The following is a 25,694-nucleotide window of genomic DNA, read 5'->3' as shown; positions in this document are numbered from 1 at the left end:
AGAGGAGACACTCAAGCTTGTGTTTATCGCAGCAGGAGTGACACGTTTTCAGCTAATCCGTTTTCTCGGACGCTTTAAAGCGGACCTGAACTCAAAACTTCCTCTCTGCTCTAAAAGATAAGCAACAGCATATTAACCTTTAAAGGAAAAACATTTATTTGTTACAGCTGATAGAAATCCTGCAATAAATCTGCAGTGTCTACTTCCTGCTTTCATGGAAGCAGGCATAGGGTTAACAACCTGTGTTTACAAATTAGCTGCTTAGCCTAGGCAGCCAGCTGACACAGCTGAGGGATCTCATTACAACTTGTGATTAGGTTCCAATGAGGGGGAATTAGACAGGCTGAACTCTCTAAATACATACAGGATGCATTTATCTCTGTTTTCCTTCTGTCCTGTGCAAGAGTACAGCAGGTCCACTTTGCTCTGTCTGTGTCACCCAGCCACATCTGCCCATTCTTTCCCCGCTACCCTGAGAACTGGTGTAACCACGTATCCGACAGCCTGTGAACATGTGGGGTAGAGCTACCCTCAGGGCACGGAAGGGTTAAGAAGCTGGAGAGGAGGATTAAATCTGAGGAAACGTCAGGGTTGAATCAGTTCTTTATATTATTTTCTGCAGTGTCAGATTCCTTTTCATGTTTGAGACCAAAATATGGGGTGAGGGGTGTGAGAAACAACCGCCAGGCTGTGCAAAGGCTTCTGCATCCAGAATTCCCACCTAACAGAGATGTATGGATGTCGTTCCCCTGAGTTTTTGCATCCAGAACATGTTTCTCTCACAAGATCTGGCCTTCCACCACCCCGAACACGGCATTCCTCCCCAGAAATCGCTCTGAAATTCTTCATCCAGACCACGTTGATCTGGGATTTTACATCTTGGCCACTTTACTGTCCTCATTCAGCTTACCCTGCGTCAAAATGAGTGGCAGTGATTATCCAATGTACGAAGAAAACTTTCTCCAGAAATCTATAGTTGTGTACTTAATATGTTGTGTAGTTGTGTACTTAATATGTTTTTCTGAAGCACCTTCTAGTAGTAGCTATACTCAGAGTGTGGGAACAGAGGTACTTAGGTACATGGAGACGCTCTCCACATTTGGTCTTTGTTTTTCTACAAAGATTTGTAAAGGTACCCATACACGATACATTATATTAGATTCACCAAAACAGTCTAATTGGGCATAACTGTAGCTAGCTCAGCACCACCATTGAGCTGCCGACATTCCATGATCAGGATAAGCGTTTTTTTTGGTGCAATCGACCTGCAATCTCTGTTTTAATGTAGATCCAGAGTCAATTGCGTGTCAGTATGTGTCACAGTTGAATAGTGCATGGGTAGCTTTAGTTTAGACATCTTCGTTGGTCAGTTGTAATGGTCAGTACTAGCTGATTTGGCTGATCATGTGCTGCAAAGAAGAATTTTCATAATCCAAATATAAGATAATATCTTTCTCATCTTGGAAACACGTTCTGCCAGGATGGTTTCTTTAGGCTTTAAAGCTGGTAGAGCCGATGGGTATCTTTGGCAACATTGTCCAGTCTTTCATTGTGAAACCTCATTAACGGGTACATTGCATGACCTTCAACCAGAGTCTGTAGGCTAATTATTCAACACACACTTTACTCTGCACATTTCAAGGGCTGCTCCGCAGAGGAGAGGCCAACCGTAGGTGCTCACTGCTCTACCATCTACACTGCCTTGCCTATGCACTGCTTTGTGGTGGTCTTCTACTAATAGGAGCACTGTGAGAACTTCAAATAAGTTTGTTATAAAGCTGTTTGTTACTAAATGGGTGGGAGTTACCACGAGGTCGTAGGTAAACCGTAGGTGCTCACTGCTCTACCATCTACGCTGTCTTGCCTATGGACTGCTTTGTGGTGGTCTTCTACTTATAGGAGCACTGTGAGAACTTCAAATAAGTTTGTTATAAAGCTGTTTGTTACTAAATGGGTGTGTGTTACCACAAGGTCGTATTTCAGACACTTCAGGGAACATAGATGCCAAAGAGCCACAGATTGGTCGGCAGGGCCTGGTGTTCGCCTTCAGAGCTTTCGTATTCTCTTGAGATCTGCCATCCTTTCTACTGATCTGGAGTTACCTCTCCATCCAGCATTCCCGATTGATGTGTAGCGATTGTGCTGCCTCTTCCTCTCTAGGTCATGGACTGGATTGGCCTCTTGTGTGAGTATCTGGCATCCATTCAGAAGGTGCAGCTAGAAGGTTTGGACTTCTCCAGCTGTGTCCAGCTGTGTGGGGTACTTCTTGGCTGACAGCCGACATTCCCCACAGATAGCTCTTATAGCTGCCAGCTGTTCCTATAAATTATGTGCTGCTGACGAGGAGTGACAGGACAGGTCTCTGCTCCTCTCTCTCTGTCAGATCGGGAAAGGGGTATGGGGAGGGGTGCAGCATTCCACGCTGGTCCTCATGATTCTGTCAGAAGTTGGTGGGAATTGTGGGTGTACTTGGTAAGTTGTGGCCCTACATGCAGTTGGGAATAGACAGCAGATGGTTTGGGTGGGAGCCGTGACACAGAATTTCAGGTCTCTGAAGATTTTGGTGAATAAAACATCTATCTATGCACAGGATACGACTTTTGGCAGATGTGCTGACTCCAGGCCTTATGCGCTGCATGTAAATCCTGCTAACTGCTTGTCACTGACAGCCAGGGGTGCTGTGAACAAAATACTGGTGATTATGATGATGGAGGTCATCAGTTGTGTAGAGTGGAAAATTCTTCGCAGCGAGTGTGGGATGCTCTTCTGCATGAAGGAATAATTAAGTCACACACAACATTTAGCTTGGAACTCTGGGAAATCACAGAAATGCACCCTTTATTGGGTTAGGGCCCTTCACACTGCAATAAATGAGTTTTCGGGAACCGAAACGATTGCAAACCGGACGTTGAACACATCCTGTGTTATTAATAATCCAAACACACCGCATTGCAGACTGGGCCGCAAATACCAAATCCGGAACCGGTGCATTTTTCCACAACTGTATCATGATTGCAACGCAAATCGGATGCAATGGAAGCCCATGGGAATGGATGGTGTCTATTTCCACTAGGCTGGTCGTGGGCCTCGCGGCATTCAGAATGCCAACTCGCCTGTCCCGTGGATTTGGTTCCACCACTGCTGGCACCCGCCGTTTGATCCAAAGCAGATTGGAGCCCAGCAGAAGCATGGAGCACACCATTGGTTTTCAAAAATACTATGGGAATCCTGCTATAACAGAAAAAAAGGCTCATTGGTTCATGGTGGACCAATGAGAATCCTCCCTGTTGCTAGGTAGGACTCCTGTTGATTTCTTACAATCCCATCAGGGAGCCCCATGCTCCTGCCAGGCTCCAATCCATTTTGGGAAGAGTGACGGGTGGCGACGGACAAAGCGGACGGGAGGTGACGCGAACAGAGCGGATGCAAAATGGCAGGTATGCGCCATTTATGCATCTGGTGTGTTTGAGTTGCAATGTGAATCAGGGCTAATCGCAGAAGAGTGACGATTTCCTGTTATTCCTGCACAGCAGCTCCCAGGCCAGGGTGAGAGAGGAGCAACGTAGTGCTGACCCTGCGGAGGAGAGCCGGGTGTTGACCCAGCAGAGGACTGCTCAACGAGCTGTGGGAATCACAAGACTGGATGGCCAGACATACTGTGCACAGATCCCTTTGCCTGGGCACAGCTGGATGACAGAGTCATAATGATTCAGGAATGGCATCTTTACTAATAAAAGCGTCAGTGGAACCATTTCAAAGATATACATTTATTATTGATTTACATACAGTATGTTCAGTGCTGATAGGCTGTCATCAATTCACAAATCGCAATTCATTCCGGAACTGAAATGTTACAGTTTAGAAATGTTTTGAAAATTGTTTCTGTAGAATTCAGCATTGTCACTGCTGTCAGCCAATAGGAGTGGACGAAAACGTATTGCTTGTTTCCTGGCAACGTCCCAGACTCCTCTGTGGCTTTGGACGCCCCACCAACCCCATCACCCTTCTTCCTCTATGTAAAGGGCATACCTCCCAACTTTTTGAGATAAGAAAAAGGGACACTTAAGTCACACCCCTGCCACACCCCTGACCACGCCCTCACCATTCCTCTAGTCACGCATACCATAAAGATTTCATAAGAAACATATGTTGTTTTATAATTCAAACCATACTGGTCCTTTCTATCCTGGTTCATTTTCCTTCATAGTAACATTTTAAAATTAGTAATATATCAATTTAAAGGTTGGGAATAAAGTTTAGAGTCAATCAAACACATTTGTAGTATAGAAATATATATATTTACATAGAAAGAGGGACAAAGTCCTGAAAGAGGGACAAATGAGGGTGAAAGAGGGACAGAGGGACAGGGCTCCCAAGAAGGGACTATCCCTCCGAAAAAGGGACAGTTGGGAGCTATGGTAAAGGGTACTCTCCTCCTTCATTCCCTTCCGCTGGACTGTTCTTGTTACAAACTGCATCTACATGTGTGACATACATACTGCTCCTACATGATCTGCAGACAGGTTGTTCTTCTGCAGTTTTCCTTTGCGTGATTCACAACATTCAATGTATGCAATTCAGAGTATTTCCGTTTTAATGCTATTCTAAAGATAATTTTACACAACACCTTTCTGTTACCATGGAAACCATAAACAAAACGGCACTTTCATCCATGACTGATGTTAATGGAAAACCTTTTCTGGAAATTCTTGTCTATACTTGTGAGTGGCTGGCAGATATGACATGTACTTAGCGCCCTCTGGTGGACCTTCAAGGAGGTGCAGCAATATCACCAAACAGTTTTCCAGTTCCACGTTTATAGGAGAGGCCTAACATCTCCCCAGTTCTGTAGAGGAGAGGCCCAACATCTCCCCAGTTCCATGTTCTGTAGAGGAGAGGCCCAACGTCTCCCCAGTTCCATGTTTTGTGGAGAAGAGGACCAACATCTCCCCCAGTTCCATGTTCTATAGATGAGAAGCCCAACATCTCCCCAGTTCCATGTTTTGTAGAGGACTTGCATCTCCCCAGTTCCTTGTTCTGTAGGGAAGAAGTCCAACATTTCCCCAGTTCCATGTTCTATAGAGGCCGAACATCTCCCCAGTACCATGTTCTGTAGAGGAGAGGCCTAACATCTATTCAGTTCCATGTTCTGTAGAGGAGAGGCCTAACATCTATTCAGTTCCATGTTCTGCAGAGGAGAGGCCTAACATCTCCCCAGTTCCATGTTCTGTAGAGGAGAGGCCGAACATCTCCCCAGTAACATGTTCTGTAGAGGAGAGGCCTAACATCTATTCAGTTCCATGTTCTGTAGAGGAGAGGCCTAAAATCTCCCCAGTTCCATGTTCTGTTGAGGAGAGGCCTAACATCTCCCCAGTTCCATGTTCTGTAGAGGAAAGGCCTAAGATCTCCCCAGTTGCATGTTATGTGGAGAAGAGAACCAACATCTTCCCCCAGTTCCATGTTGGAGAAGCCCAACATCACCCCAGTTCCATGTTTTGTAGAGGATTAACATCTCCCCAGTTCCATGTTCTGTAGAGGAGAGGACTAACATCTCCCCAGTTCCATGTTCTGTTGAGAAGAGGCCGAACATCTCCCCAGTTCCATGTTCTGTAGAGGAGAGGCCTAACATCTCCCCAGTTCCATGTTCTGTAAAGGAGAAGTCCAACATTTCCCCAGTCCCATGTTTTGTAGAGGACTAACATCTCCCCAGTTCCATGTTCTGTAGAGGGGAAAACGTCTCTCCAGTTCTATGTTCTGTAGAGGAGAAGCCCAACATCTCCCCCAGTTCCAGTCTAATTGTATTAGCTATGTTAGGGTCATTCGCCCACAGAGGGCATGAGAGACTGCCAGGATTTGTGCTTGTTTTTATTCTGAACTGCTTGCTTTTTGCCAGCCAGTTTGTGGGTCACCCGCTTTGGCCTTGTGCTCCAGGCTAATGTTTTGGCATGTGATGAAGTTATGTTGTTGTTTGTGTTGTGTAATATACTGTTTTCTGTCTTGCAGTTTATTACAGAGCTCTGGTGAATTTCACAACCTCTTTAGAGTACACGTTGGACCTGGATAATGTCTCCTCTGACTCTTTCCAAGATCTGTCTGAAGCTGTTGTGGACACGGTAAGATCAGTGCTTCTCTTTTCATCAGGTTAACACTACCTTGATTGCCACTTTGGGTTGTTTGCATTGCTGTGGTTTTATAAGAAATAACTGTTTATTTTTTACATTTCAGCTGGAGTCTGAATATCAGAAAATCCCTGGAGAACAAATGGTTAATGTTGTATATGTGAAGTAAGTAAATCGCGATGGACTTGTGTATGGCGATATAATTCAACAGAAAAATCTTTGTGAATCAGGTACAATGTCTATATGATAGTCTGTGCTGCCACTGATCTGTCCTCCGCTGTCTCCGCAGGCTGGTTGATGATTGTGTATTTGTGGAGCTGGACGTGGGCTCAGAAGGTAACGCTAATGATGCACAGATTCGCCAAGTCTTGTACTCCATCATCGAGAGCGGCTCCATTGCCAACTACGTCACCTCTACCCGCGGGTTCCAGTTCCGGCGGCTCGGAGCTGGTGAGTGACGGTTATCAGTCCTGCAGAATTTTATCACATGTTTTCAGGGCCACAAATAACAAAGAACTGGAGGTTTGGCCATTCATCGCTGGTTTTCTGCTTGTCCCTGGTGACCACTACAGCAGGACCTGGAGATGCGCGGCTGGTAAATAGACCTTGTGTTCAGCTCTCTGCTACAGGAAATACTATGAAATCACCAAAAACTAGACTCTAGTCACCAAAATCTAGACTATGCATGAGAAATGTGTAAGGCCACCAAATGTAGGCGCTCCCCATGACATTGGTCAATCATGTCTGTACAACTCTGAATGTAGAAGGGTGAATAGGTGATGCAAATAAACAAGATTTAATAGGCATCAAGATTGAGGCATGAGAACTGGATAGGGCAAATTCCACAAAACTAGGATAAAAAGCAAACTATGGTGACCAAACATGACGTACAGAAATACAAAAATGGGACACCTGAGAACCCAATATAGGCTATCATTCATAAACTTGCTGGCGGTAAGGAGAACCCGTGCGGGAGAATACCGCCGTCGGTAGTTTAGCCTTCTGGGTGGTCATTCATAAAAATTGTGCCTGGTGCGATAGCAGTGCGGAGGTTTTCTGGAGAATGGTGTCGGTAGGCGGGAGGTAGGCATGCGGAAACAGAAAAGCTGCCCGATTCCCTCCGTGCGCTGCTCTCTCTTCTGCTGCTTGGGAGGTCCGTCCCATTTACTTACAAGTACTCCGCAAGCTTCCCGCTACATCCAGGGGATCGGTAATCCCCGTCCGCATACCGCTATGCGGTAATGTTTATGAATGGACATTTTGCTACTTTTTCTGGATAACTGCGTATCAACACCGCACCAGGCAGTAAGTTATCACTCTGCACGGGAATGTCAGCTCCGCATGCGGAAAGAGCCTTTATGAATGGACATTTTGCTACTTTTTCTGGATTACTGCGTATCAACACCGCACAAGGCGGTAAGTTATCACTCTGCACGGGAATGTCAGCTCTGCGTGCGGAAAGAGCCCTTATGAATGGACATTTTGCAATGTGGTCAGTAAAGTCAGCGGTATTAAGCATTTCCGCATTTATGAATGATAGCCATAGTGTAGTAGGTACTGGTGTAGGATGGGTAATAAAATAAAATAATGCCCACAAACCAGGGTTACCTCCTAGGCAACCACTGTATAGGCAGGTGAGGAGATTAGACCTGTCCCCACTCAGGATTAAGAAGTCGCTCTCTGTAGATCAGAAGAAAGGGGTAGATCACCCCTCCACCAAGGGTGGACAAAGGTATTGTAAACAGTGAACAGACGCGCCAAAAGAATAAAATAAGCTAAAATTGTTAAAATATGCTGAGGAGGCCGTGGTGGACTTACCTCCTTGAAGCAGCCACAAAACAGAGGCGGTTGGTGTTATTTTGACCCTATACTGTTTATATACTCCTCATTTACTGCCTGATGAAGCAGGATTATACATGTGAAACGCGTTGCAACACTTGTTTGGAGTATGTCAATAAAATCATGTGTTTTGAAATTGACAGTTTTGTGTCTGCTTCAAGGAGGTAAGTCTACCACGGCCTCCTCGGCATATTCTAACAATTTTAGCTTATTTTATTCTTTTGGTGCCTCTGTTCACTGTTAACAATGGAAGTACAGAAGTTCTCAGCTCTGTCCTCAGGGCTCACCAATGCTGCATAATCTGTTTATTTCCTCAACAGAAACAGGTGGGCTCCCTACTGAAACTGCAGAATACTTCTGAGCGGAGATCAACTAAACATGCAGTGTTAGTGTATCCTGAGGACAGGGTTCAGTACTCTGGTTGTAGACAGCTGTGTTGGTGAATCCAGAAGACAGGGTTCAGTACTCCAGATGTAGAGGAGTGTGGTGAATCCAGAGGATGGCGTTCAGCACTCCGGATATAGAGAGAGTGTTGGTGAGTGCAGAGGACAGGGTTCAGTACTCCAGGAGTAGAGAGGAGTGTTGGTGAATGCAGAGGACAGGGTTCAGTATTCCAGATATAGATGAGTGTCGGTGAATCCAGAGGATAGGGTTCAGTATTCGTCATGTAGAGAGAGTGTTGGAATGAGATGCGCCAAAGTCCAGGCCAAAGGCAAAAAAAATGAAAAATACGTTCTCGGCTTTCCTCGTGGTCAATTGCAGCAACAGGAAATAAGGCCTTGTTCACATTTGACCAGTAAACATTCGAATTCATGGAACAGACCGACGGACATGTTACATGAAGCAAACTGCTGGGGCTACTTGCTGCATGGAAACAGACCAATAGGAATCCTCCCCCAAGGGCGTATCGTCATTGGTCCACTGAATGGTGTACCAATAAGAATCCTCTCTGGGGTGGAAGGATTCCTATTGGTCTGTTTCCAGGTAGTCCCAGCAGTTTGCTTCTGTCAGGGTCCTCATCAGTATAGCGGTGCTTGTCCTGAGCGGTGGGGGTAGCAGCAGACCTGAGCAGACGAACAGTGGTTAGTACTGTGAGCTGTGTGACAGACAGGTGGCGGGCACAGCGGATCTACAACTTTGTACATCCGGCATAGTGTGAGAATATTGGCAGAGATTGCCGGATGCAGCAGGAGGAGAGAGGTTCTTGTCATATCAGTTATTAACTGTTGTTGTGGTTAGTGTGTAAAAGAGGGAGAACCTGTAATAGTGCATTAGGTATTCCTGCCCGTCTGACCGATCTTCTGTCTGTCTGTGCAGCACAAACCCCCTCTCCTCCAGATGAGGTTGAACCACCAGGTAAGGTGTGACACGTGCTGTGGACCCCGGAAGCTGCATGCTGCAAACATTACATGATATCCAGTCTCTGTACTAATGTCACCCGTGGCTGGTGGCCATATTATGCCTGTTGCGGATTGCCTTCAGTGATGTCACTGGCAGCTCCGCCAGCTGTCATGTGACTTGTCATGTGATCCTCACTAAGGATGTGCTGTGTTTTCACTGCTAACACCATAGTGTGCTATACAATGTGACAGAGTGTCCTTGTAGTACCCCCGTCTCCTGTCTGTCATGTCTATGTGGGGCTTCTGTCCCGTGTCTACCATGTCCATGTGTTTCTTCTATCTTGTATTTACCATGTCCTTGTGACGCCCTGGTCCCATGTTGGCTGTGCCCGTGGGGTGCGTCTGTGGTGTGTCCCGTGTCTGCAATGTCCGTTCGGTGTTTCTATCTTGTGTCTGCCGTGTCTGTGTGGTTCCTCTGTCCTGTGTCTGCCGTGTCTGCATGGTGTCTCAATCCTGTGTCTGCCATGACCGTTCGGGTCCATGTGGTGCCATGTGCCTCTGTCCCGTGTCTGCCATGTACCTGTGGTGCCTCTGTCCCGTGTCTGCCATGTCTGTGTGGTGACTCTATACTGTGTCTGCCATGTACCTGTGGTGCCTCCGTCCCGTGTCTGCCATGTCTGTGTGGTGACTCTCTCCTGTGTCTGCCATGTACCTGTGGTGCCTCTGTCCCGTGTCTGCCATGTCTGTGTGGTGACTCTATCCTGTGTCTGCCATGTACCTGTGGTGCCTCCGTCCCGTGTCTGCCATGTCTGTGTATTGACGCTATGCTGTGTCTGCCATGTACCTGTGGTGCCTCTGTCCCGTGTCTGCCATTTCTGTGCATCACAAATGATACACATATGTAGAGATATGTGGCAGTCAGTGATATAAACCCACATAGTGATTTGTATTTTGCACAAATAAATACATAATAACTAGGATTGAGAGGTAAATTATAGCTTTAAAGATCTAAACATTTAATCCATCAAACCTCATGATATCTGCAGATTTGGCAGCTCTGCTAAGAGTCTCCTGTTCTGCCACAGAACCCCTCCAGCCGAGACCCCCTGACTCCTGTCAGATTTTCTCTGCAAGAACCGCCTGAGAGCATCTGTGCTTTATGTAACTGACGCCCCTCTACTGCCCAAGCTGAGCAGCACCTTTCTGCGTGCCGGAGAGGCCTTAATGTAGCCTTTCTGTCAGCTGACAACAGTCTGGCCATCCTTATTCCGTGGAAACTCTAGAGACTGGTTTGTGTGAGAGTCCCAGGAGGTCAGCAGTTACAGAAATAATCAGACCAGCCCTTCTACCATGATCACATTTACTGAGGTCACATATTCCCATTCTGGTGTTGTATGTGGTGGATAACTGAAGCTCCTTACCTGTATCTGCATGATTTTAGGCCTTGCAGTGCTTTGTGAAGTGATTGGCTGATCAGGTTTACATGTACCCTCTTTCCATGAAAATAAGACCTACCCTGAAAATAAGCCCTAGCTGGATTTTTGAGCATGCTTGAAATATAAGCCTTCCCCTGAAAATAAGCCCTAGCGGAAGTTAAGGAGGAGGAAGAGGCGGCCAGCAAGCGGGGACACAGCGGTGCAGTGCTGATCAGGCACCAGTCTTGTCATCCCAGCACACAGCAAGGTTATCAGCTGTGCAGGGAAGACAGGGCAGGTGCCTGATCAGTACAGTAGCAGACCTTCAAATCCAGGAACAGCACAGTACAAAGGAACAGAAAATGTGAGAGACACTTCCTGATAGAAATATAAGACATCCCCTGAAAATAAGCCCTAGCACATCTATTGGAGCAAAAATCAATATAAGACTTTTATGTCTTATTTTCGTGGAAACACGGGTAAGTACTTAGTGCGTGTGGGTTAGGCATGCTTTCCCATCACAGCCTTGCATGACATCAGCACAGGAATTTTTTTGTGTAACATAGAAAAGGGCACGGACCTCTTTTGATTGTTTGCTTTATGTGTCCAGGAAATAAGCAAATCTCTTTAGCAGGAATGCAGATGGCAATATAAAACCTTTATTTGCAGTGTGGCATGACGTGTTAGAGCCCCTGTCTTGTTCTTGTTGCTGTCTTGAGCGATAGTTCCTGATATACAACATCGCTGGATGAGGTACCTAGTGGTATCATTATGCCATACATCTATACATAGGATGATATCCTGTCACTCTGGTTTACAGTATGGATAAGTTAATAATATCTGCCCATGTCCTACTTGTCCTACTGTGCCATGTGATATTCCTCTTTAATCATATGACGCTCCCTCCACAGTCACGCCTCCAGTGCGCACCTGTACGGTCAGTGAGTTTACCTGCAGCAGCGGGGAATGTGTGCCGCTAGCATTCAGATGTGACCAACGCCATGACTGCCGCGACATGTCTGACGAGGAGGGATGCGGTGAGTACAGATCGGGGTACAGGGTACATGGGTAGCCCCCTTCATCACAGCAGGTATCCCCCACTTATACTACGTGATGGATGTGTCTATTGCAGTTATGCAGGAAGGCCGCAGGTCCAATAGTCTCCTCTGCAGACAGGTTGCAAGTCAGATAGTCCTCTGCAGTCAAGCAGCTGGTCTGAGCAGGTCTGGTACACATGTGCAATCTTGATTGGCCAAATTTACCACCTCCATGTAGTATAAGGGCCAACAGATTGGGACTGCTATGAACAGATTGTGTAGATAAGCTTCCAAACTACATGGAAGTGGTAAAATGGGCTAATTTAAAATTGAGGTCTGTACCAGGCTTTATAGTCCCCTTCGCAGACAGACAGCAAGTCAGATAGTCCCTTTTGCAGACAGGCAGCAGGTCAGATAGTCCCCTCTGCAGACAGGCAGCAGGTCAGATAGTCCCCTCTGCAGACAGGCAGCAGGTCAGATAGTCCCCTCTGCAGACAGGCAGCAGATCATATAGTCTCCTCTACAGACAGGAAGCAGGCCAGATAGTCCCCTCTACAAACAGGAAGCAGGCCAGATAGTCCTTTCTGCAGACAGGCAGCAGGCCAGACAGTCCCATCTGCAAACAGGCAGCATACAATAGTCCCATCTGCAGTGAGGAAGCTCATGCAATAGTCCCCTCTGTAAACAGACCAATAATCTTCTCTGCAGACAGACAGTAACTCTGATAATCTTAGGTTTTAGAGCCAAACATCAATGTCACAGACTGATACATCTTGCTGAAAAGTGGACAAAAGCGTGCTAGATGGTCAGGCCCTTATGCCTAGTACAAACATGCAATTTTGATTGGCCAGTTTTACCACTTCCATACAGTATGAGGGCCAAAAGATTTTTAAATACTATGGACAGGCTGTGTAGGTAAGCTCTCAGGCCTAGTTCACACCACAAAACGCAATTGCTAGAGCTTATTTTGCAAAGTGATTTTTTTTTACTTGCTCCAAACAATGCTACATGCAGTGCATTTGTGATAGTAACCAAATCATAATGTCACTGTAGGATTGTCCTCAAAGGATTACACTAGTCAAATGCTTTTTGAAACACGAGCACCTGAAAAGTACTCAAAAGCTCTCATAGTGCGAACCAGCCCTCATACTACATAGAAATGGTAAAATAAACAAATCAAAATTAGATGTTTATAGCAGGCTTTATAGTCCCCTCTGCAGACAGACTGTAAATCAGACAATCTCTGCAGACAGGTAGCAGGTTAAATAGCTTACTCTGAAGTCAGACAGCAGGTCAGATAGTCCCCTCTGCAGACAGGCAGCAGGTCAGATAGTCCCCTTTGCAGACAGGCAGCAGGTTAGATAGTCTCCTCTGCAGACAGGCAGCAGGTTAGATAGTCCCTTCTGCAGACAAGCAGCAGGTCAGATAATCCCCTCTGCAGACAAGCAGCTGGTCTGATAATCCCCTCTGCAGACAGCCAGCAGATCAGTATCATGTATATTATTGGCTTTTTCAGTGGAACGTGTGCAGTGCGGTGATAGAGAGTTCACATGTGGAAGCGGTGAGTGTATCCCCCGGGAGTACTACTGTGACGGACGCAATGACTGTCAGGACTCCTCCGATGAGAGACAGTGCGGTAAGAGACTGAAATTCATATTCTCTCCTTGATGGTCACTCCTACCGAACATATATAATAGTCTTCAGGAAGCTGCAATTCTCTTACCTCTCTTCACACCTGCCTCTACTTCATGTAACCCCAGTTCTCCTACTCCTAATCCCCCAATCCAACTTCCTGTAACCCCAGTCCTCCCACCCCATATCCCACTAACCCACTTCCTGTTAGCCAAGTTCTCCTACTCCACATCCCCCTAACCCCACTTCCTGTAATCCCAATTCCCTTACCTATAATACCACTAACCTTATTTCCTGAAACCCAAATCCTGTACCACTCACTGTAACCCCAATTCCCATAAACCCACTTTACCTAATGCTAATTCCTTTTATAATAACTGCTCTGTTCTTGTCACACCACCACATGGAGGGGCAGATACGGATGAGGGGTCTCTGTCAAGTGACTTATTAATTGAGATTCTCTTATTCTCAGCAGAGCCGACCCCCCCTCCGTTTGTCACCACAAGAAGACCCCACACTGCCCGCCCACCTGCCACTCCTCCCCCCATTTACACTAGACCGCCTCCCGTCACCACCCCAGTGGACCGCCGTACACCCAAGCCTCCCATAGAAGATCCACGTCCGTGTCGGAGGGATGAAGCACGATGCTCCAATGGACAGTGTATTCCCAGAGACTATCTGTGTGACGGAGAGCGAGACTGCAAGGATGGCAGAGACGAGTTGGATTGCGGTGAGAGCTCTATCCTGCCTGTGATTGGGATTCTGGCCACTGGGGGCACCATAGATCCAGGGGGTGTTATCTCTGCCTGGGGAATAGTGCAGGATCTGCCACATGTATAAATGACAAATGCAACAACATCGTCACCTGGAACCCCTCCCCATGCTGTATAACTCCTCCCCTTATCCTGCATAAGCTCATCTCTTATGATGTCGTCACCAGGAACCCCTCCCCCATGCTCTATAACTCCTCCCCATCTTGTATAATCTCACCTCATATTATGTCATCTCCAGGTACCCCATCTCCCTGTGAGCCTAATGAATTCAAGTGCCGGAATGGCCGCTGTGCGTTGAAGCTTTGGCGCTGTGATGGGGACAATGACTGTGGAGACAACTCTGATGAGATAAACTGCCGTAAGTCCTTTGTAATGGGGAATGTGTGACCTGTCTGCACAGCCCTTCTGTACTGTGACTGTGTGTGACCTGTCTGCACAGCCCTTCTGTACTATATGTGATCCGCATAGCCCCTCTGTACTGTGTCTGATCTATCTGCATGTCCCCTCTGTACAGTGTGTGACCTGTCTGCACAGCCCTTGTGTACTCTGTGTGATTTGTCTGCCAGGCCCCTCTGGACTGTGTGTGACCTGTCTGTACGGTCCCTCTGTACTGTGTCTGATCTGTCTGCATGTCCCCTCTGTACAGTGTGTGATCTGTCTGCACGGCCCCTACTATGTGACCTGTTTGCACGGTCCCTCTGTACTGTGTGTGACCTGTCTGCACGGCCCCTCTGTACAGTGTGTGACCTGTCTGCACAGCCCCTCTGTACTGTGTCTGGTCTGTCTGCATGGCCCCCTTGTACTGTGTGTGATCTGTCTGCCCGACCCCTGTGTACTGTGTGTGACCTGTTTGCACGGCTCCGCTGTACTGTGTGTGACGTGTCTGCACGGCCCCTCTGTACAGTGTGTGATCTGTCTGCACGGCCTCTCTGGACTCTGTGTGATCTGTCTGCACGGCCCCTCTGGACTGTGTGTGATCTGTCTGCACGGCCCCTCTGGCCTGTGTGTGATCTGTCTGCACAGCCCCTCTGGACTGTGTGTTATCTGTCTGCATGGTCCCTCTGGACTGTGTTTGATGTGTCTGCACAGTCCCTCTGGACTATGTGTGGGACTGTCTGCATGGCCCCTTTGTACTGTGTGTGACCTGTCTGCACAGCCCCTCTGTACTTTGCGTGATCTGTCTGTACGGCCCATCTGTACTGTGAGTGACCTGTCTGCACGGCCCCTCTGTACTCTGCTTGACCTGTCTGCACAGCCTCTCTGTACTGTGCGTGACCTGTCTGCATGGCCCCTCTGTACATTTTGTGACCTGTCTGCACGGCCCCTCTGTACTATGTGGAACCTGTCTGCACAGCCCTCTGTTCTGTGCATGACCTGTCTGCACTGCCCCTCTGTACTATGCGTGACCTGTCTGCACAGACCCTCTGTACTGTGTGTGGCTTGTCTGCACAGCCGTTCAGCCCTCTATACTATTTGTGATCTGCACAGCCCCTCTGTACTTTGCGTGATCTGTCTGTACAGTCCATCTTTACTGTGAGTGACCTGTCTGCACAGCCCTTCTGTACTGTGTGTGACCTGTCTGCAAGGCCCCTCTGTACTCTGCATGACCTGTCTGCACAGCCTCTCTGTACTGTGCGTGACCTGTTTGCATGGCCCCTCTGTACAATGTGTGACCTGCTTGCACAGCCCCTCTGTACTATGTGGGACCTGTCTGCACAGCCCTCTGTTCTGTGCATGGCCTGTCTGCACGGCCCCTCTGTACTATGCATGACCTGTCTGCAAAGCCCCTCTATACTGTGTGTGACTTGTCTGCACAGCCGCTCAGCCCTCTATACTATTTGTGATCTGTCTACACGGCGCCTCTGTACTGTGTGTGACCTGTCTGCACGGCCCCTCTGTACTGTGGTGTGTGTAACCTGTCTACATGGCCTCTCTGTACTGTGTGACCTGTCTGCACAGCCTCTTAGCCCTCTGTACTGTGTGTGACCTGTCTGCACGGCCTCTCTGTACTGTGTGTGACCTGTCTGCAAGACCCCTCAGTCCTTTGTACTATGGGTGGTGATCAGGAGGGGGCAGCTCCCCTTACCATCTCTGGGTTTGTGCAGCATCTTGTCTAGTAATACACAAATCCTGTATAATATAGTGTGCTCTGTGTATTCCTGTGAGTGATTTATATTGTGTCTCCTGCAGCCACGAAGGGTCCCAGCGACATGTGTGCCCCGGAGCAGTTTGTGTGTGTCCAATCCCGCACCTGCATCCCGGCCAGCTACCAGTGTGACGAGGAGGCCGACTGCCCGGACCGCTCCGATGAGGTCGGCTGCAGTAAGTTCCTCCCGATTTGTATACAAGCTAGTCTTTTCCTGTCCACTGCCTCTGATTGTTCTGTGGTGCTGAGATCTTTGCTTCTGAGAGTTCCGTGCTCTGCACAAGTGCCACACCCATTCCCATGGCTATAACCTCCACATGCTGGATTCTTCTCTCTTGGAGACTTTGGTGGGGAAATCGCAAACATGGGGGACGCAATGGTATACACAAAGTATAGATGTGGGTACACAATACAGAATTGGTAGACCGTAAATACAGTGATAAATGTAATATGATGAATATAACGTATAGCAAGTTCCTAGACACAAAACGGTGAGAGTGGCGTGCCCTTGCTATCTTACAATCTAAAGGAATGGGGGGGGGGGGGGGGGAGTATACAATATGCATACCTAGAGGCTGTGTGTTTTTGGGTTATCTAGTAAGGCGCACAACTTGGCCAGTGGTTGAGGAGGAATGACCTAAGTTAAAGCATAAAATGTAAGTTTTGAGAGAGCGCTTCCAAAGGTTGGCGAGTGGCAGATGTATTTTGAAAAAGAGGGTTGAGGCTCTTGATAAATCTTGTATATGTGAATGCGAAGAGGTGATTCTAGAGGAGGACAATAGAAGGTCATGTGCAGATCTGAGATTGCAGTTGGATTCGTTTGTGGAAACTAGTGAGGAGATGTTACTAGGCAACCATGTGGCATGCGTGTATAGAGAGTGGAGGAAGCCCAGGTCTAGCGGAGGACAAGCAGCGGACACGGACAGGTAATGTATAACTTGCACTGGACGGGGGGATGACACATTACACTTTAGGGGAATGAGGTCTCGGCGAGGTGGCTGGATGCATAGGGCTTGATTCACAAAATGGTGCTAACTGTTAGCACGGCTGTTAGCACGGGTTTTAGCGTGTTTTCCCGTGAAAAACGGGTTTCACGCGAAAAACCGGTTATCAAATGCAAAAATTCGCATTCGCGCATTAATGTAAATTTTTTGCGCGTTAACGTTAACTCAAATTTATTGCGCAAGAAAATTTACTTCGCAGCGTGCTAACAGTTAGCACCATTTTGTGAATCAAGCCCATTGTCACAAGTCTGATTCCTAATCACTTCCACCATGAAATTGATCTGGAATCGGCCTGCGGACAGTGTATGGGCAGCCAACAGATATCTCTCTAATCACATTCGACTAGAGAGAGATTTGTCTCTTGGTTGAATCTGCCCTTTATCTTTAGATGTATGGCTACCTTAAGAGATTGACCTGGATCCTCTGGTTAATTGGCAGCTAAGGAAGAGCTTGACAGAAAGGAGCAGCAGAGGAAGAGCGAGAAGAAAGATGAAGCAGCAGAGTTTAGTACAGATTGGAGGAATGCCAGTCTGTTAGTTGGGTGTCCACAAAGTAGTATATATTACAATAATTCAGATGAGACATTATAAGGTGGTATCTTTGTGTCTCTCAGGCCCCCCACAAGTCATCACCCCTCCGGAGGAGAGCATCGTGGCCTCCCGTGGAGAGACTGTCCGTTTTACCTGTGTGGCCATCGGTATTCCCACTCCCATCATCACATGGAGGCTGAACTGGGGCCACATTCCAACAAGTAACAGGTAAGACTTCCTTCCTCCGCAGCCCAGTCCACAGGTTCTGTGGCTTGTTTATTGATCTCCCTTCCCTGCTTCTGCCGACAGAGTGACCATGAGCAGCGAGAACGGACATGGGACTCTCATCATCCGTGACGTGAAGGAAGCAGACCAAGGAGCTTACACTTGTGAGGCCATCAACGCTAAGGGCATGGTGTTCGGCATTCCTGATGGGATCCTTTCTCTGAAGCCATCTAGAGGTGACACTTCTTTTGTCAAGCCATGTGCAGATTATAGATAGTAACACAGCAGCAATGCATACTCCATCCAGATTATGTCCTCGCTGGGTAATGTACTTAGGTCTCCAATTCTGCATGATGAGTGCTAAGCTGCTGGTCACATGTAGGCCATTGTGCCAATGGGTTGTTTCTTAGACATTGATGATGATGATATACATTGTGATGGCCTGATATGTGCTGTCTCTTAGACATTGAAGATGATATTGGTGAGTCATTGATCAGGTGTCATTGTCTGCCTTCCAGGTCCATGTTCAGAGGGCTTCTTCCATGTGGAGAGTACCTCCAGGTGCATCCCATGCTTCTGTTTTGGAGTTACCAAGGTTTGCCATCAGACGGGACGCTACAGAAACCAGATACGTCTTCGCTTTGATGCTGTCGATGACTTTAAAGGTGAGACTTTTACACCAGGAGGACTGGCATGATTGGACCAAGCTTGTTCCACATCGTTGTATCACGTGGTCACCTCTGAGAGCTTGCTTATAAATAATACCTGCCACGTTTCTGGCATTTTTTTCATTGGTTCAGTGTGAAGTAGAATAATGTCGGTGCAGTATGTTATAACATCTTACTGAACATGCAATTCTCGTTCTTTTTCTCTAGGAGTGAATGTGACTTCTCCACAGGGTTTTCCTCCACTGTCCTCAAATCAACTTCAAATAGACACAACCGTGGAGGAATTTCAGCTGGTTGACCTTTCTCGGAGGTTCTTGAGTCACGATTCCTACTGGACTCTTCCATTACCATTCTTGGGGAACAAGGTACTGTTGCAGACTATGGACAACTGGTTGGGGTGATTTACAGAAAATAATTATTATTGTTGACTTCACACATCCACTCATGTGGAAGAGATAGTGAAGAAACTGACGGAACATCTCTGCCCATGATTGCATGTCTGAATATCACCCACATTGGGTACTGTCTCCATAATGGTAGAAAGAACACCTAGAGGTCTACACCCTGTCAGGCCTGCAGAGATGTTCCAGTATGGATATTAGATGAAGCGTTTGTATTTGTTTTTACTTGTTCTCAGGTGGATTCTTATGGAGGATCTCTCAGGTATAAAGTACGTTATGGAATCACACGAGGACAGTCGGAGCTAGTGCGAAAGTCAGACGTCATTCTTGTTGGAAATGGACAGAAGCTGATCTATCGGTCTCAGTCAACCACCCAGCCAACTGTAGTGAACCAACGGGCTGTAGAGTTCACAGAGGTGAGGCTTCCTGCTACTAAACATCACCTTCAGCAACAGGTCCTTCACAAATGTTTCTGATGACCAATGTAAAAGCCTTCTCATGGATGCTCCTGTCTAAACGTTATCTCTGCTTGAGGTGCACCTTCCTAAACATCCCTCACATCCATCCTAATGTATCACAGTGATCTTAGGGCTTGTATAGATTTGTAGGTTCTGAGGACTCAAAACACAAGATGATGGTGCTTGCTAGACATTTTTGTAACACTGTGCGATACCCGCTGAAAAAGGCCAGCAATAACTGGAAATTAAGTTTTATTATGCACTAAAATGGACAACACATTTCTCCAGACCTTGCCCCCTTCTTCAGGTCTATATAACAATAGTCAGATTAGGCCAGTAGGAGTGAGCGCCTCTTTTTCTTAGAAATCATTGCATCTCAGTTGGGAGATTGTAGTTGTTTTTTAGTTGGTCGTAGAAAACTACTTAGGAGTGCGAGCATCCAATTCCTGTATCACAGTACCTGGGAAACCTGAGCGAGGTGAGTATGTCCCCTTAGGCTCTGATGGCAGTTGCAAATTTTTGCCACCCAACTTTGTGATCATATAATCCTAAATGCCTATCCTAATCCAATTATCCAGGCGTACTGTGCCATTTGGCTCCTGTTTTTTTTTGTTTGTTTGTTTCCCAGTTATACCGGGAGGTCTTGGAAGCACCATGAAACATCTCTCAATCGTTGGTGGATTGTAGTTCATATAACATCTTTTACCCGGTTTCTCTGTCTGAGGGTTGGGCATAGTGGCGACATTAAACTTGTGTTGTCATTTGAAATTGAATTCTCTGTCCTTGAATATCCTTCTGTGAGACTGCTGGCTAAGAAGAGTTAATTGTAAAGTTTTATTCGATGAGTGTCATGGTGAGGGCCACAGCTGATCTTCTCTCCATTTTTGGCTGACAGGAGAACTGGCAGCATGAGTCCGGGGCCAAAGTCACCAGAGAGGACCTGTTGATGACCCTTCAAAATGTGGAAGCCATCATGATCCAGACTGTTTATGACAATAAGATGGCCAGCGTGGGCCTAGCGGACATTGTCATGGACACCACCACCGTGGAGTACACACAGCTGGGAGTGGCAGTGGGGGTGGAGGAATGCAGGTCAGAGTTTATCTTCATCTGATATCCGTATTATTTGTGTGGTCTCCTGCCTATCGTTTTCTGTTGAATCTGTTCTAAGTTATCTGTTGGGTAGCACATGTGGTCAGCTTACGGTCTTCTGCGCACAGATGTTGGAAGCTGATGCACGTCTGTCTCTCCAGTTTCCTGAAGGATTTTTGAGGCCATGGTTTTATTATTTACTTGGGCCGCAGCCAGAGCAAGCAGCGGTGAATGGTTGTAACACTGCTGTGCTGCGTGTGTGAATGATGCAGTGTGAGGTTTAGTTCACAGTCAGGCACATTTACCCTCACTGGCGGTATGATTATTTCTGGATTATAGGATCTAAAAGCGGTGCAATTTTTTCGCAAGATTTTAAAGACTAAAAGCAAGAAAAAAAATCATACCGCAGTGAGATCTATTGCAGCCCCTGGGATCCAGTGCTGCAATTCGCCCTTTATCCTTCGGGTGGTGCTGTAAACCTATAGTAAAACTTATCATCTGTCGTCATGACGACAAACAGCAATCCAAGGACCTTGAAAAAGAATGGCTGCTAGAGACTGGATCCCGGCGGATGTGAGTTAGAAACACCGCTACACTGCGCTTTCTCCCCACACCTCTTGGCGGCTACCTACCCCGAGTCAGGCTCGGGATTACAGCACCTGGCTTCTCTTTTCCACTCTGAGCCTGACTCGAGGTTACCACCAAGAGGAGCATTACTGCGCTTTGCTGATAGTCAGTGATCAGCAAATCGCTTTGCGATGCTCATTCTAGAAAACGAGAAATACATCAGGATGGTTGCCTAAATGCTGCATGCAGGGCGTTTGCGGTTTATGCAAATTCTAAGCTCTAGAGTGAGAATGACCCCATAGGTATATATTTGCCACAACGCTTTGCCAATTGCCGACGTTCAGCTCAGCGTTGAGACTCTCCTCAGAAGTGCGCCCTTAGGGCTCTTTCACGCTAGAGGCTGCGGTAGAAAAGGCTGAAACTCTGCCTTTTGCTTAACGCCAATATATAGCGTTTTCAAAGCGTTTTATAGCTCATATGAAAACGTCCTTTTTTTTTCTTTAAAAATAAGTCAACAAGTCAGCTGTAAAACGCTTTGAAAACGCTGTAGTGTGCGTTTTTCATTGACTATCATTGAAACGCGAAAAGCCAACTTCGGCTGTAAACAGCTTTAAAAAAGCTCCGGGGAGCTTCAAAACGCAACGCCCAAAAAAGCTGCTTTAGGTGTGACAGGTAAAATGAAAGTCTATGGACTTTTATTTTACCTTGGAAAACGCAAACTATGGTCTTGGCTGTAAAACGCCGAAACTAGCCTCTAGTGTGAAAGAGCCCTTAGAGTACGGTAATTGCTTGCGGTTGGGTGTTAGTTGCTTTCATCCCTTATGGGACAGTAAAGTCACGGTACAAGTGCCCTATTATACAGCTGCGTGCAAGCCATCCATAAATTGCATTTATCTGCCTTCAATAGTTTTATTAGCGAGAAAGTAATTGTATTTCATGCTTCATTTCAGGTGCCCCGCTGGGTACTCCGGCCTATCTTGTGAGGTTTGCTCACCACAGTTTGAGCGCGTTCCTGGGGGGCCGTTCCTGGGCACCTGCTCGGGGTGTAACTGCAACGGGCACGCCAGCTCCTGTGACTCTGAGAGCGGCTACTGCATAGTAAGTTAGACCACCATTGTGGTTCTCAGACGCCACCTTCCTGAGGGGCTTTGTTTTCTTCCAAGGGTGCGTCTCTGGGCTCGGGTCACTGGGACCTCTCTACTCTCTGTACAGGAACGGGCTTGGGGGGAAGTGGTTGCAGGTTGGTCCTCTAATAACAAATGCAGCTGTCATTACCCCACAAATGAAATGCTGCAATTGTTCCCCAACCATAGTTAGGCAGCACATACCCCAAACACATTTAGCCAGAATTTCAGATTAATAGGCAGCGTTCCCCCCCCCCTTCCCCCAACATAATTAGGCAGAGTCCCCCAACCTAAACTACCAAACAAAAGTAGGCAGATTCACCCCCCTCCCAAAGGAAACCACCAAACATAATTAAGCAGAGTACCCCCTCTTAAATCCCAAAACATAATGCCCTTTGGTCTGCAGCCCAACCTAATAGCAGTCCCTATGCTATGCCCCTTACAGTTTTCCCTGGTTCTCCAGCTGTCCCACTTTCCCTTCTAGTATTCCCTGAAGGTCTAGTCCCCCACCTGCTCTTTACAGTATGCCCTAGTGGTGTCCCATCCCCATCACTGAATTTTGGTGGTCTAATGCCTCTCCTGCCCTTTACAGTATGCCCTGGAGGTCTAGTAGTCCCCATCCCCATACAGTATCATGATGGTCTAGTGGTTCCACTATCCATATATCACTTCCTTGGTGGTCTAGTGAACCCCCCCCATAACCATATAGCTTCCCTGGTGGTCTGGGGACCGCCCCCCCCCCCTCCCTCCATACAGCTTCCCTGGTGGTCTAGTGTCCCACCATTCCTATAGACTCTCTTGGTAGTTTAGTGGTCTCCCCAACCCCATATAACTTCACTGGTGGTCTAGTGACCCCCCCCCCATCCCGATTTAGCTTCCCTATTGGTCTAGCAGTACCCCTCATCCCCATATAGAGGTCTACTGGTCTCCCTCCTGTGTCCCCCTATAAGCAGAGTAGAACGCAGTGGTGGTTCTTCAGAATCTTATCTGCAGCAGCCTCTACCAATGTGACCCTCCACCCTCAGAAGCAGCAGGCTGGATGTTGCATAATAACACCTGTCTCGTTGTTCTTTTCCTCTGTGTACAACTGTCAGCAGAACACTGAAGGTCTGTCTCGTTGCTCTCTTCCTTTGTATAGAACTGTCAGCACAACACTGAAGGTCCGCAGTGCAACAAATGTAAGGCTGGCTTCTTTGGGGATCCCACCAAAGGTACTTCTGATGCTTGCCGGCCTTGTCCATGTCCCCTGATGGATCCGAGACGCAGGTGAGTCCCCTGCTGTGCATGTGTGTCCCTGGCATGTGCAGCATGGTCATGTCCTGCTCTATAATGGCTTCTACCTCCTTTCTCCTCCTGTAGGTACTCAGACACGTGTTTCCTGGACACAGATGGTCAGCCAACCTGTGACAACTGTTTGGAAGGCTACACAGGGCGGCGATGTGAGAGGTATGCCCACCCTGGCTTAGAGTCGTTGTATGATGTATGTGGTCTATATGAGACAGTGATGTATGTGGTAATCTATCTGAACTTCCAGGTGTGCGGTGGGCTATGAAGGAGACCCCATGAGGCCTGGAGGACGATGCGAGAAGACTGGTTGGTATTTGACTCCTGCTGTGTGTTCTGAGTCTGTCATTGTCCGTGTGTGTATGTGTGAAGCATGTGGAGAACACGGGATCTGGTGGTGTGGCTAGATCCTGTTCTGCCAACCTACTGGGGGGCATTTTTACAGGGATCTTGTGGTCTGACTAGATCCTGTTCTGCTAGCCTACAGGGGGCATCTTTATGTGGGATCTGGTGGTGTGACTGGATCCTGTTCTGCCACGCTACTGGGGACATCTTTATGTGGGATCTGGTGGTGTGACGGGATCCTGTTCGCTAACCTACAGGGGGCATCTTTATGGGGGACCTGATGATGTGACTGGATCCTTTCCTACCCATGCATAATAAAGACAGGACACCATTGTTTCTTGACATAAATCCGCAGATAACAACGTCACATCTTCAGATGATACCCTTTGTTGGCAAACTTTGGAGGCTGCCATATTAATTTCTTTTTAAGCAATACCAGTTGCCTGGCATCCTGCTGATTTTCTGCCTCTTGTGCTGGGAATACACGGCTCAATTCTGAGCCATTTAGATGGCTCGATAGTTAATATCCGACATGTCCGATCTTCCGCCGATCTTTTCCGCGTTCTATTCTGCATGGAGGACAATAGGAAAAGATAAGAAAAACTAACAGAAAATAAGAGCATTGCCTGCAGAATCGAGCGCGAAAAACGATTGGGCGTGGAATCGAGCGTCAAAATCGAGCCGTGTATGCCCAGCCTAATACTTAATATTTTTAGCCATAGGATGACAGGATTAGCTACCTGCTGACAGGATTAGCTACCTACTTGTTTCTGCTCTGATTCAGATGCTACTGCAGCCAAATAGATCAGCAGGACTTCCAGGAAACTGGTACTGTTTAAAAGGTAATAAAAATGGCAGCCTCCATATTCTTCTGACTTCAGTTGTCCTTTAAATGGTTTCATTTTGATTCAGATCTCCCATAACCGACGGCTGTTGGACTTGGACTACACGTTCAGCCTTTATGAATAAAATGGGGTTATACTTTGTTGTTAGGGCTCTTTTACACTACTTACGATTCAGGTTTTAATGCGATTCCAATTTTTGATGCAATTAAAAAAAAAAATGTCCTGCACACTTTTCTGCATTTCCAGCATTTTTTTTCTGCGTTTTTTATTCTTGTGTTGCTAGCATCCCATGAAAATCAGAATCGCAAATCGGGGTTGCAGTGTGCAGGGGGCCTTATTTAGGGCCAGTTTAGAGCAGTGTAAGTCGATTGGGTTTGGCGTTCTACTCTCATCTGCCCATGGGAGGGCGCTGATGTCCTCTGGGGGGGGGGGGGGGGAGTTGATGCAGCCTTACCAGAAAAGTGTGTCTCGGGAGAGAGAGGAGTAATTTGGGAAGAAGGTGGAATGACAATCCTCTAATAATCATACTGCAGTATATATAGTGATGGGTGCCTCTTTGTACTCCACAGCTGCTGACACAGGAATATGTGACGAGAGGGGCAGCACGGTCTCTTCTGCCAGCGCCTGTGTGTGTAAGGTGAGTCCATATACCTGCATGCTACCAATCTGTCCCCTATCGTGCTGCGCTCGGCCTGTAGATCAGTCACTTGTCATGGAAACCTGCCTAGTTGCTCCACGCTGACCCTTCACTCCTCTGACCCTGCTTCTTCTCACTCTCAGACTTGCTAAGTGCCTAGCCTCCATCATGTCCATTGCTCCTTCTCCACCAGGTCCCCCCTCCTTGGCCAGT

General features: G+C 47.3%; 1 protein-coding gene across 5 annotated transcripts in view; it reads left to right on the top strand.

The window, feature by feature from the left end:
* HSPG2 (heparan sulfate proteoglycan 2) overlaps nucleotides 1–25,694 on the top strand; it is a 277,578-nt gene that overhangs the window by 128,193 nt on the left and 123,691 nt on the right. For 4 of the 5 annotated variants that reach the window (XM_068241590.1, XM_068241589.1, XM_068241588.1 and 1 more), the window contains exons 5-24: nucleotides 6,004–6,113; nucleotides 6,226–6,284; nucleotides 6,409–6,569; nucleotides 9,276–9,314; nucleotides 11,625–11,750; nucleotides 13,267–13,386; nucleotides 13,858–14,112; nucleotides 14,394–14,513; nucleotides 16,346–16,477; nucleotides 17,919–18,063; nucleotides 18,145–18,296; nucleotides 18,579–18,725; nucleotides 18,936–19,093; nucleotides 19,366–19,545; nucleotides 20,483–20,679; nucleotides 22,197–22,344; nucleotides 23,509–23,636; nucleotides 23,730–23,816; nucleotides 23,905–23,963; nucleotides 25,414–25,481. In XM_068241590.1, coding sequence (XP_068097691.1) covers nucleotides 6,004–6,113; nucleotides 6,226–6,284; nucleotides 6,409–6,569; nucleotides 9,276–9,314; nucleotides 11,625–11,750; nucleotides 13,267–13,386; nucleotides 13,858–14,112; nucleotides 14,394–14,513; nucleotides 16,346–16,477; nucleotides 17,919–18,063; nucleotides 18,145–18,296; nucleotides 18,579–18,725; nucleotides 18,936–19,093; nucleotides 19,366–19,545; nucleotides 20,483–20,679; nucleotides 22,197–22,344; nucleotides 23,509–23,636; nucleotides 23,730–23,816; nucleotides 23,905–23,963; nucleotides 25,414–25,481 — 2,591 coding nt within the window. The remainder of the gene's footprint in view (nucleotides 1–6,003; nucleotides 6,114–6,225; nucleotides 6,285–6,408; nucleotides 6,570–9,275; nucleotides 9,315–11,624; nucleotides 11,751–13,266; nucleotides 13,387–13,857; nucleotides 14,113–14,393; nucleotides 14,514–16,345; nucleotides 16,478–17,918; nucleotides 18,064–18,144; nucleotides 18,297–18,578; nucleotides 18,726–18,935; nucleotides 19,094–19,365; nucleotides 19,546–20,482; nucleotides 20,680–22,196; nucleotides 22,345–23,508; nucleotides 23,637–23,729; nucleotides 23,817–23,904; nucleotides 23,964–25,413; nucleotides 25,482–25,694) is intronic. The other variant, XM_068241592.1, reaches the window with a different exon arrangement.

Source organism: Hyperolius riggenbachi, chromosome 6 (assembly GCF_040937935.1).
Source record: "Hyperolius riggenbachi isolate aHypRig1 chromosome 6, aHypRig1.pri, whole genome shotgun sequence".
In the NCBI taxonomy this organism is placed as follows: Eukaryota; Metazoa; Chordata; class Amphibia; order Anura; family Hyperoliidae; genus Hyperolius; species Hyperolius riggenbachi.
Note: the sequence above shows the minus strand (reverse complement) of the source record. Positions and strands in the feature narration are given on the sequence as shown.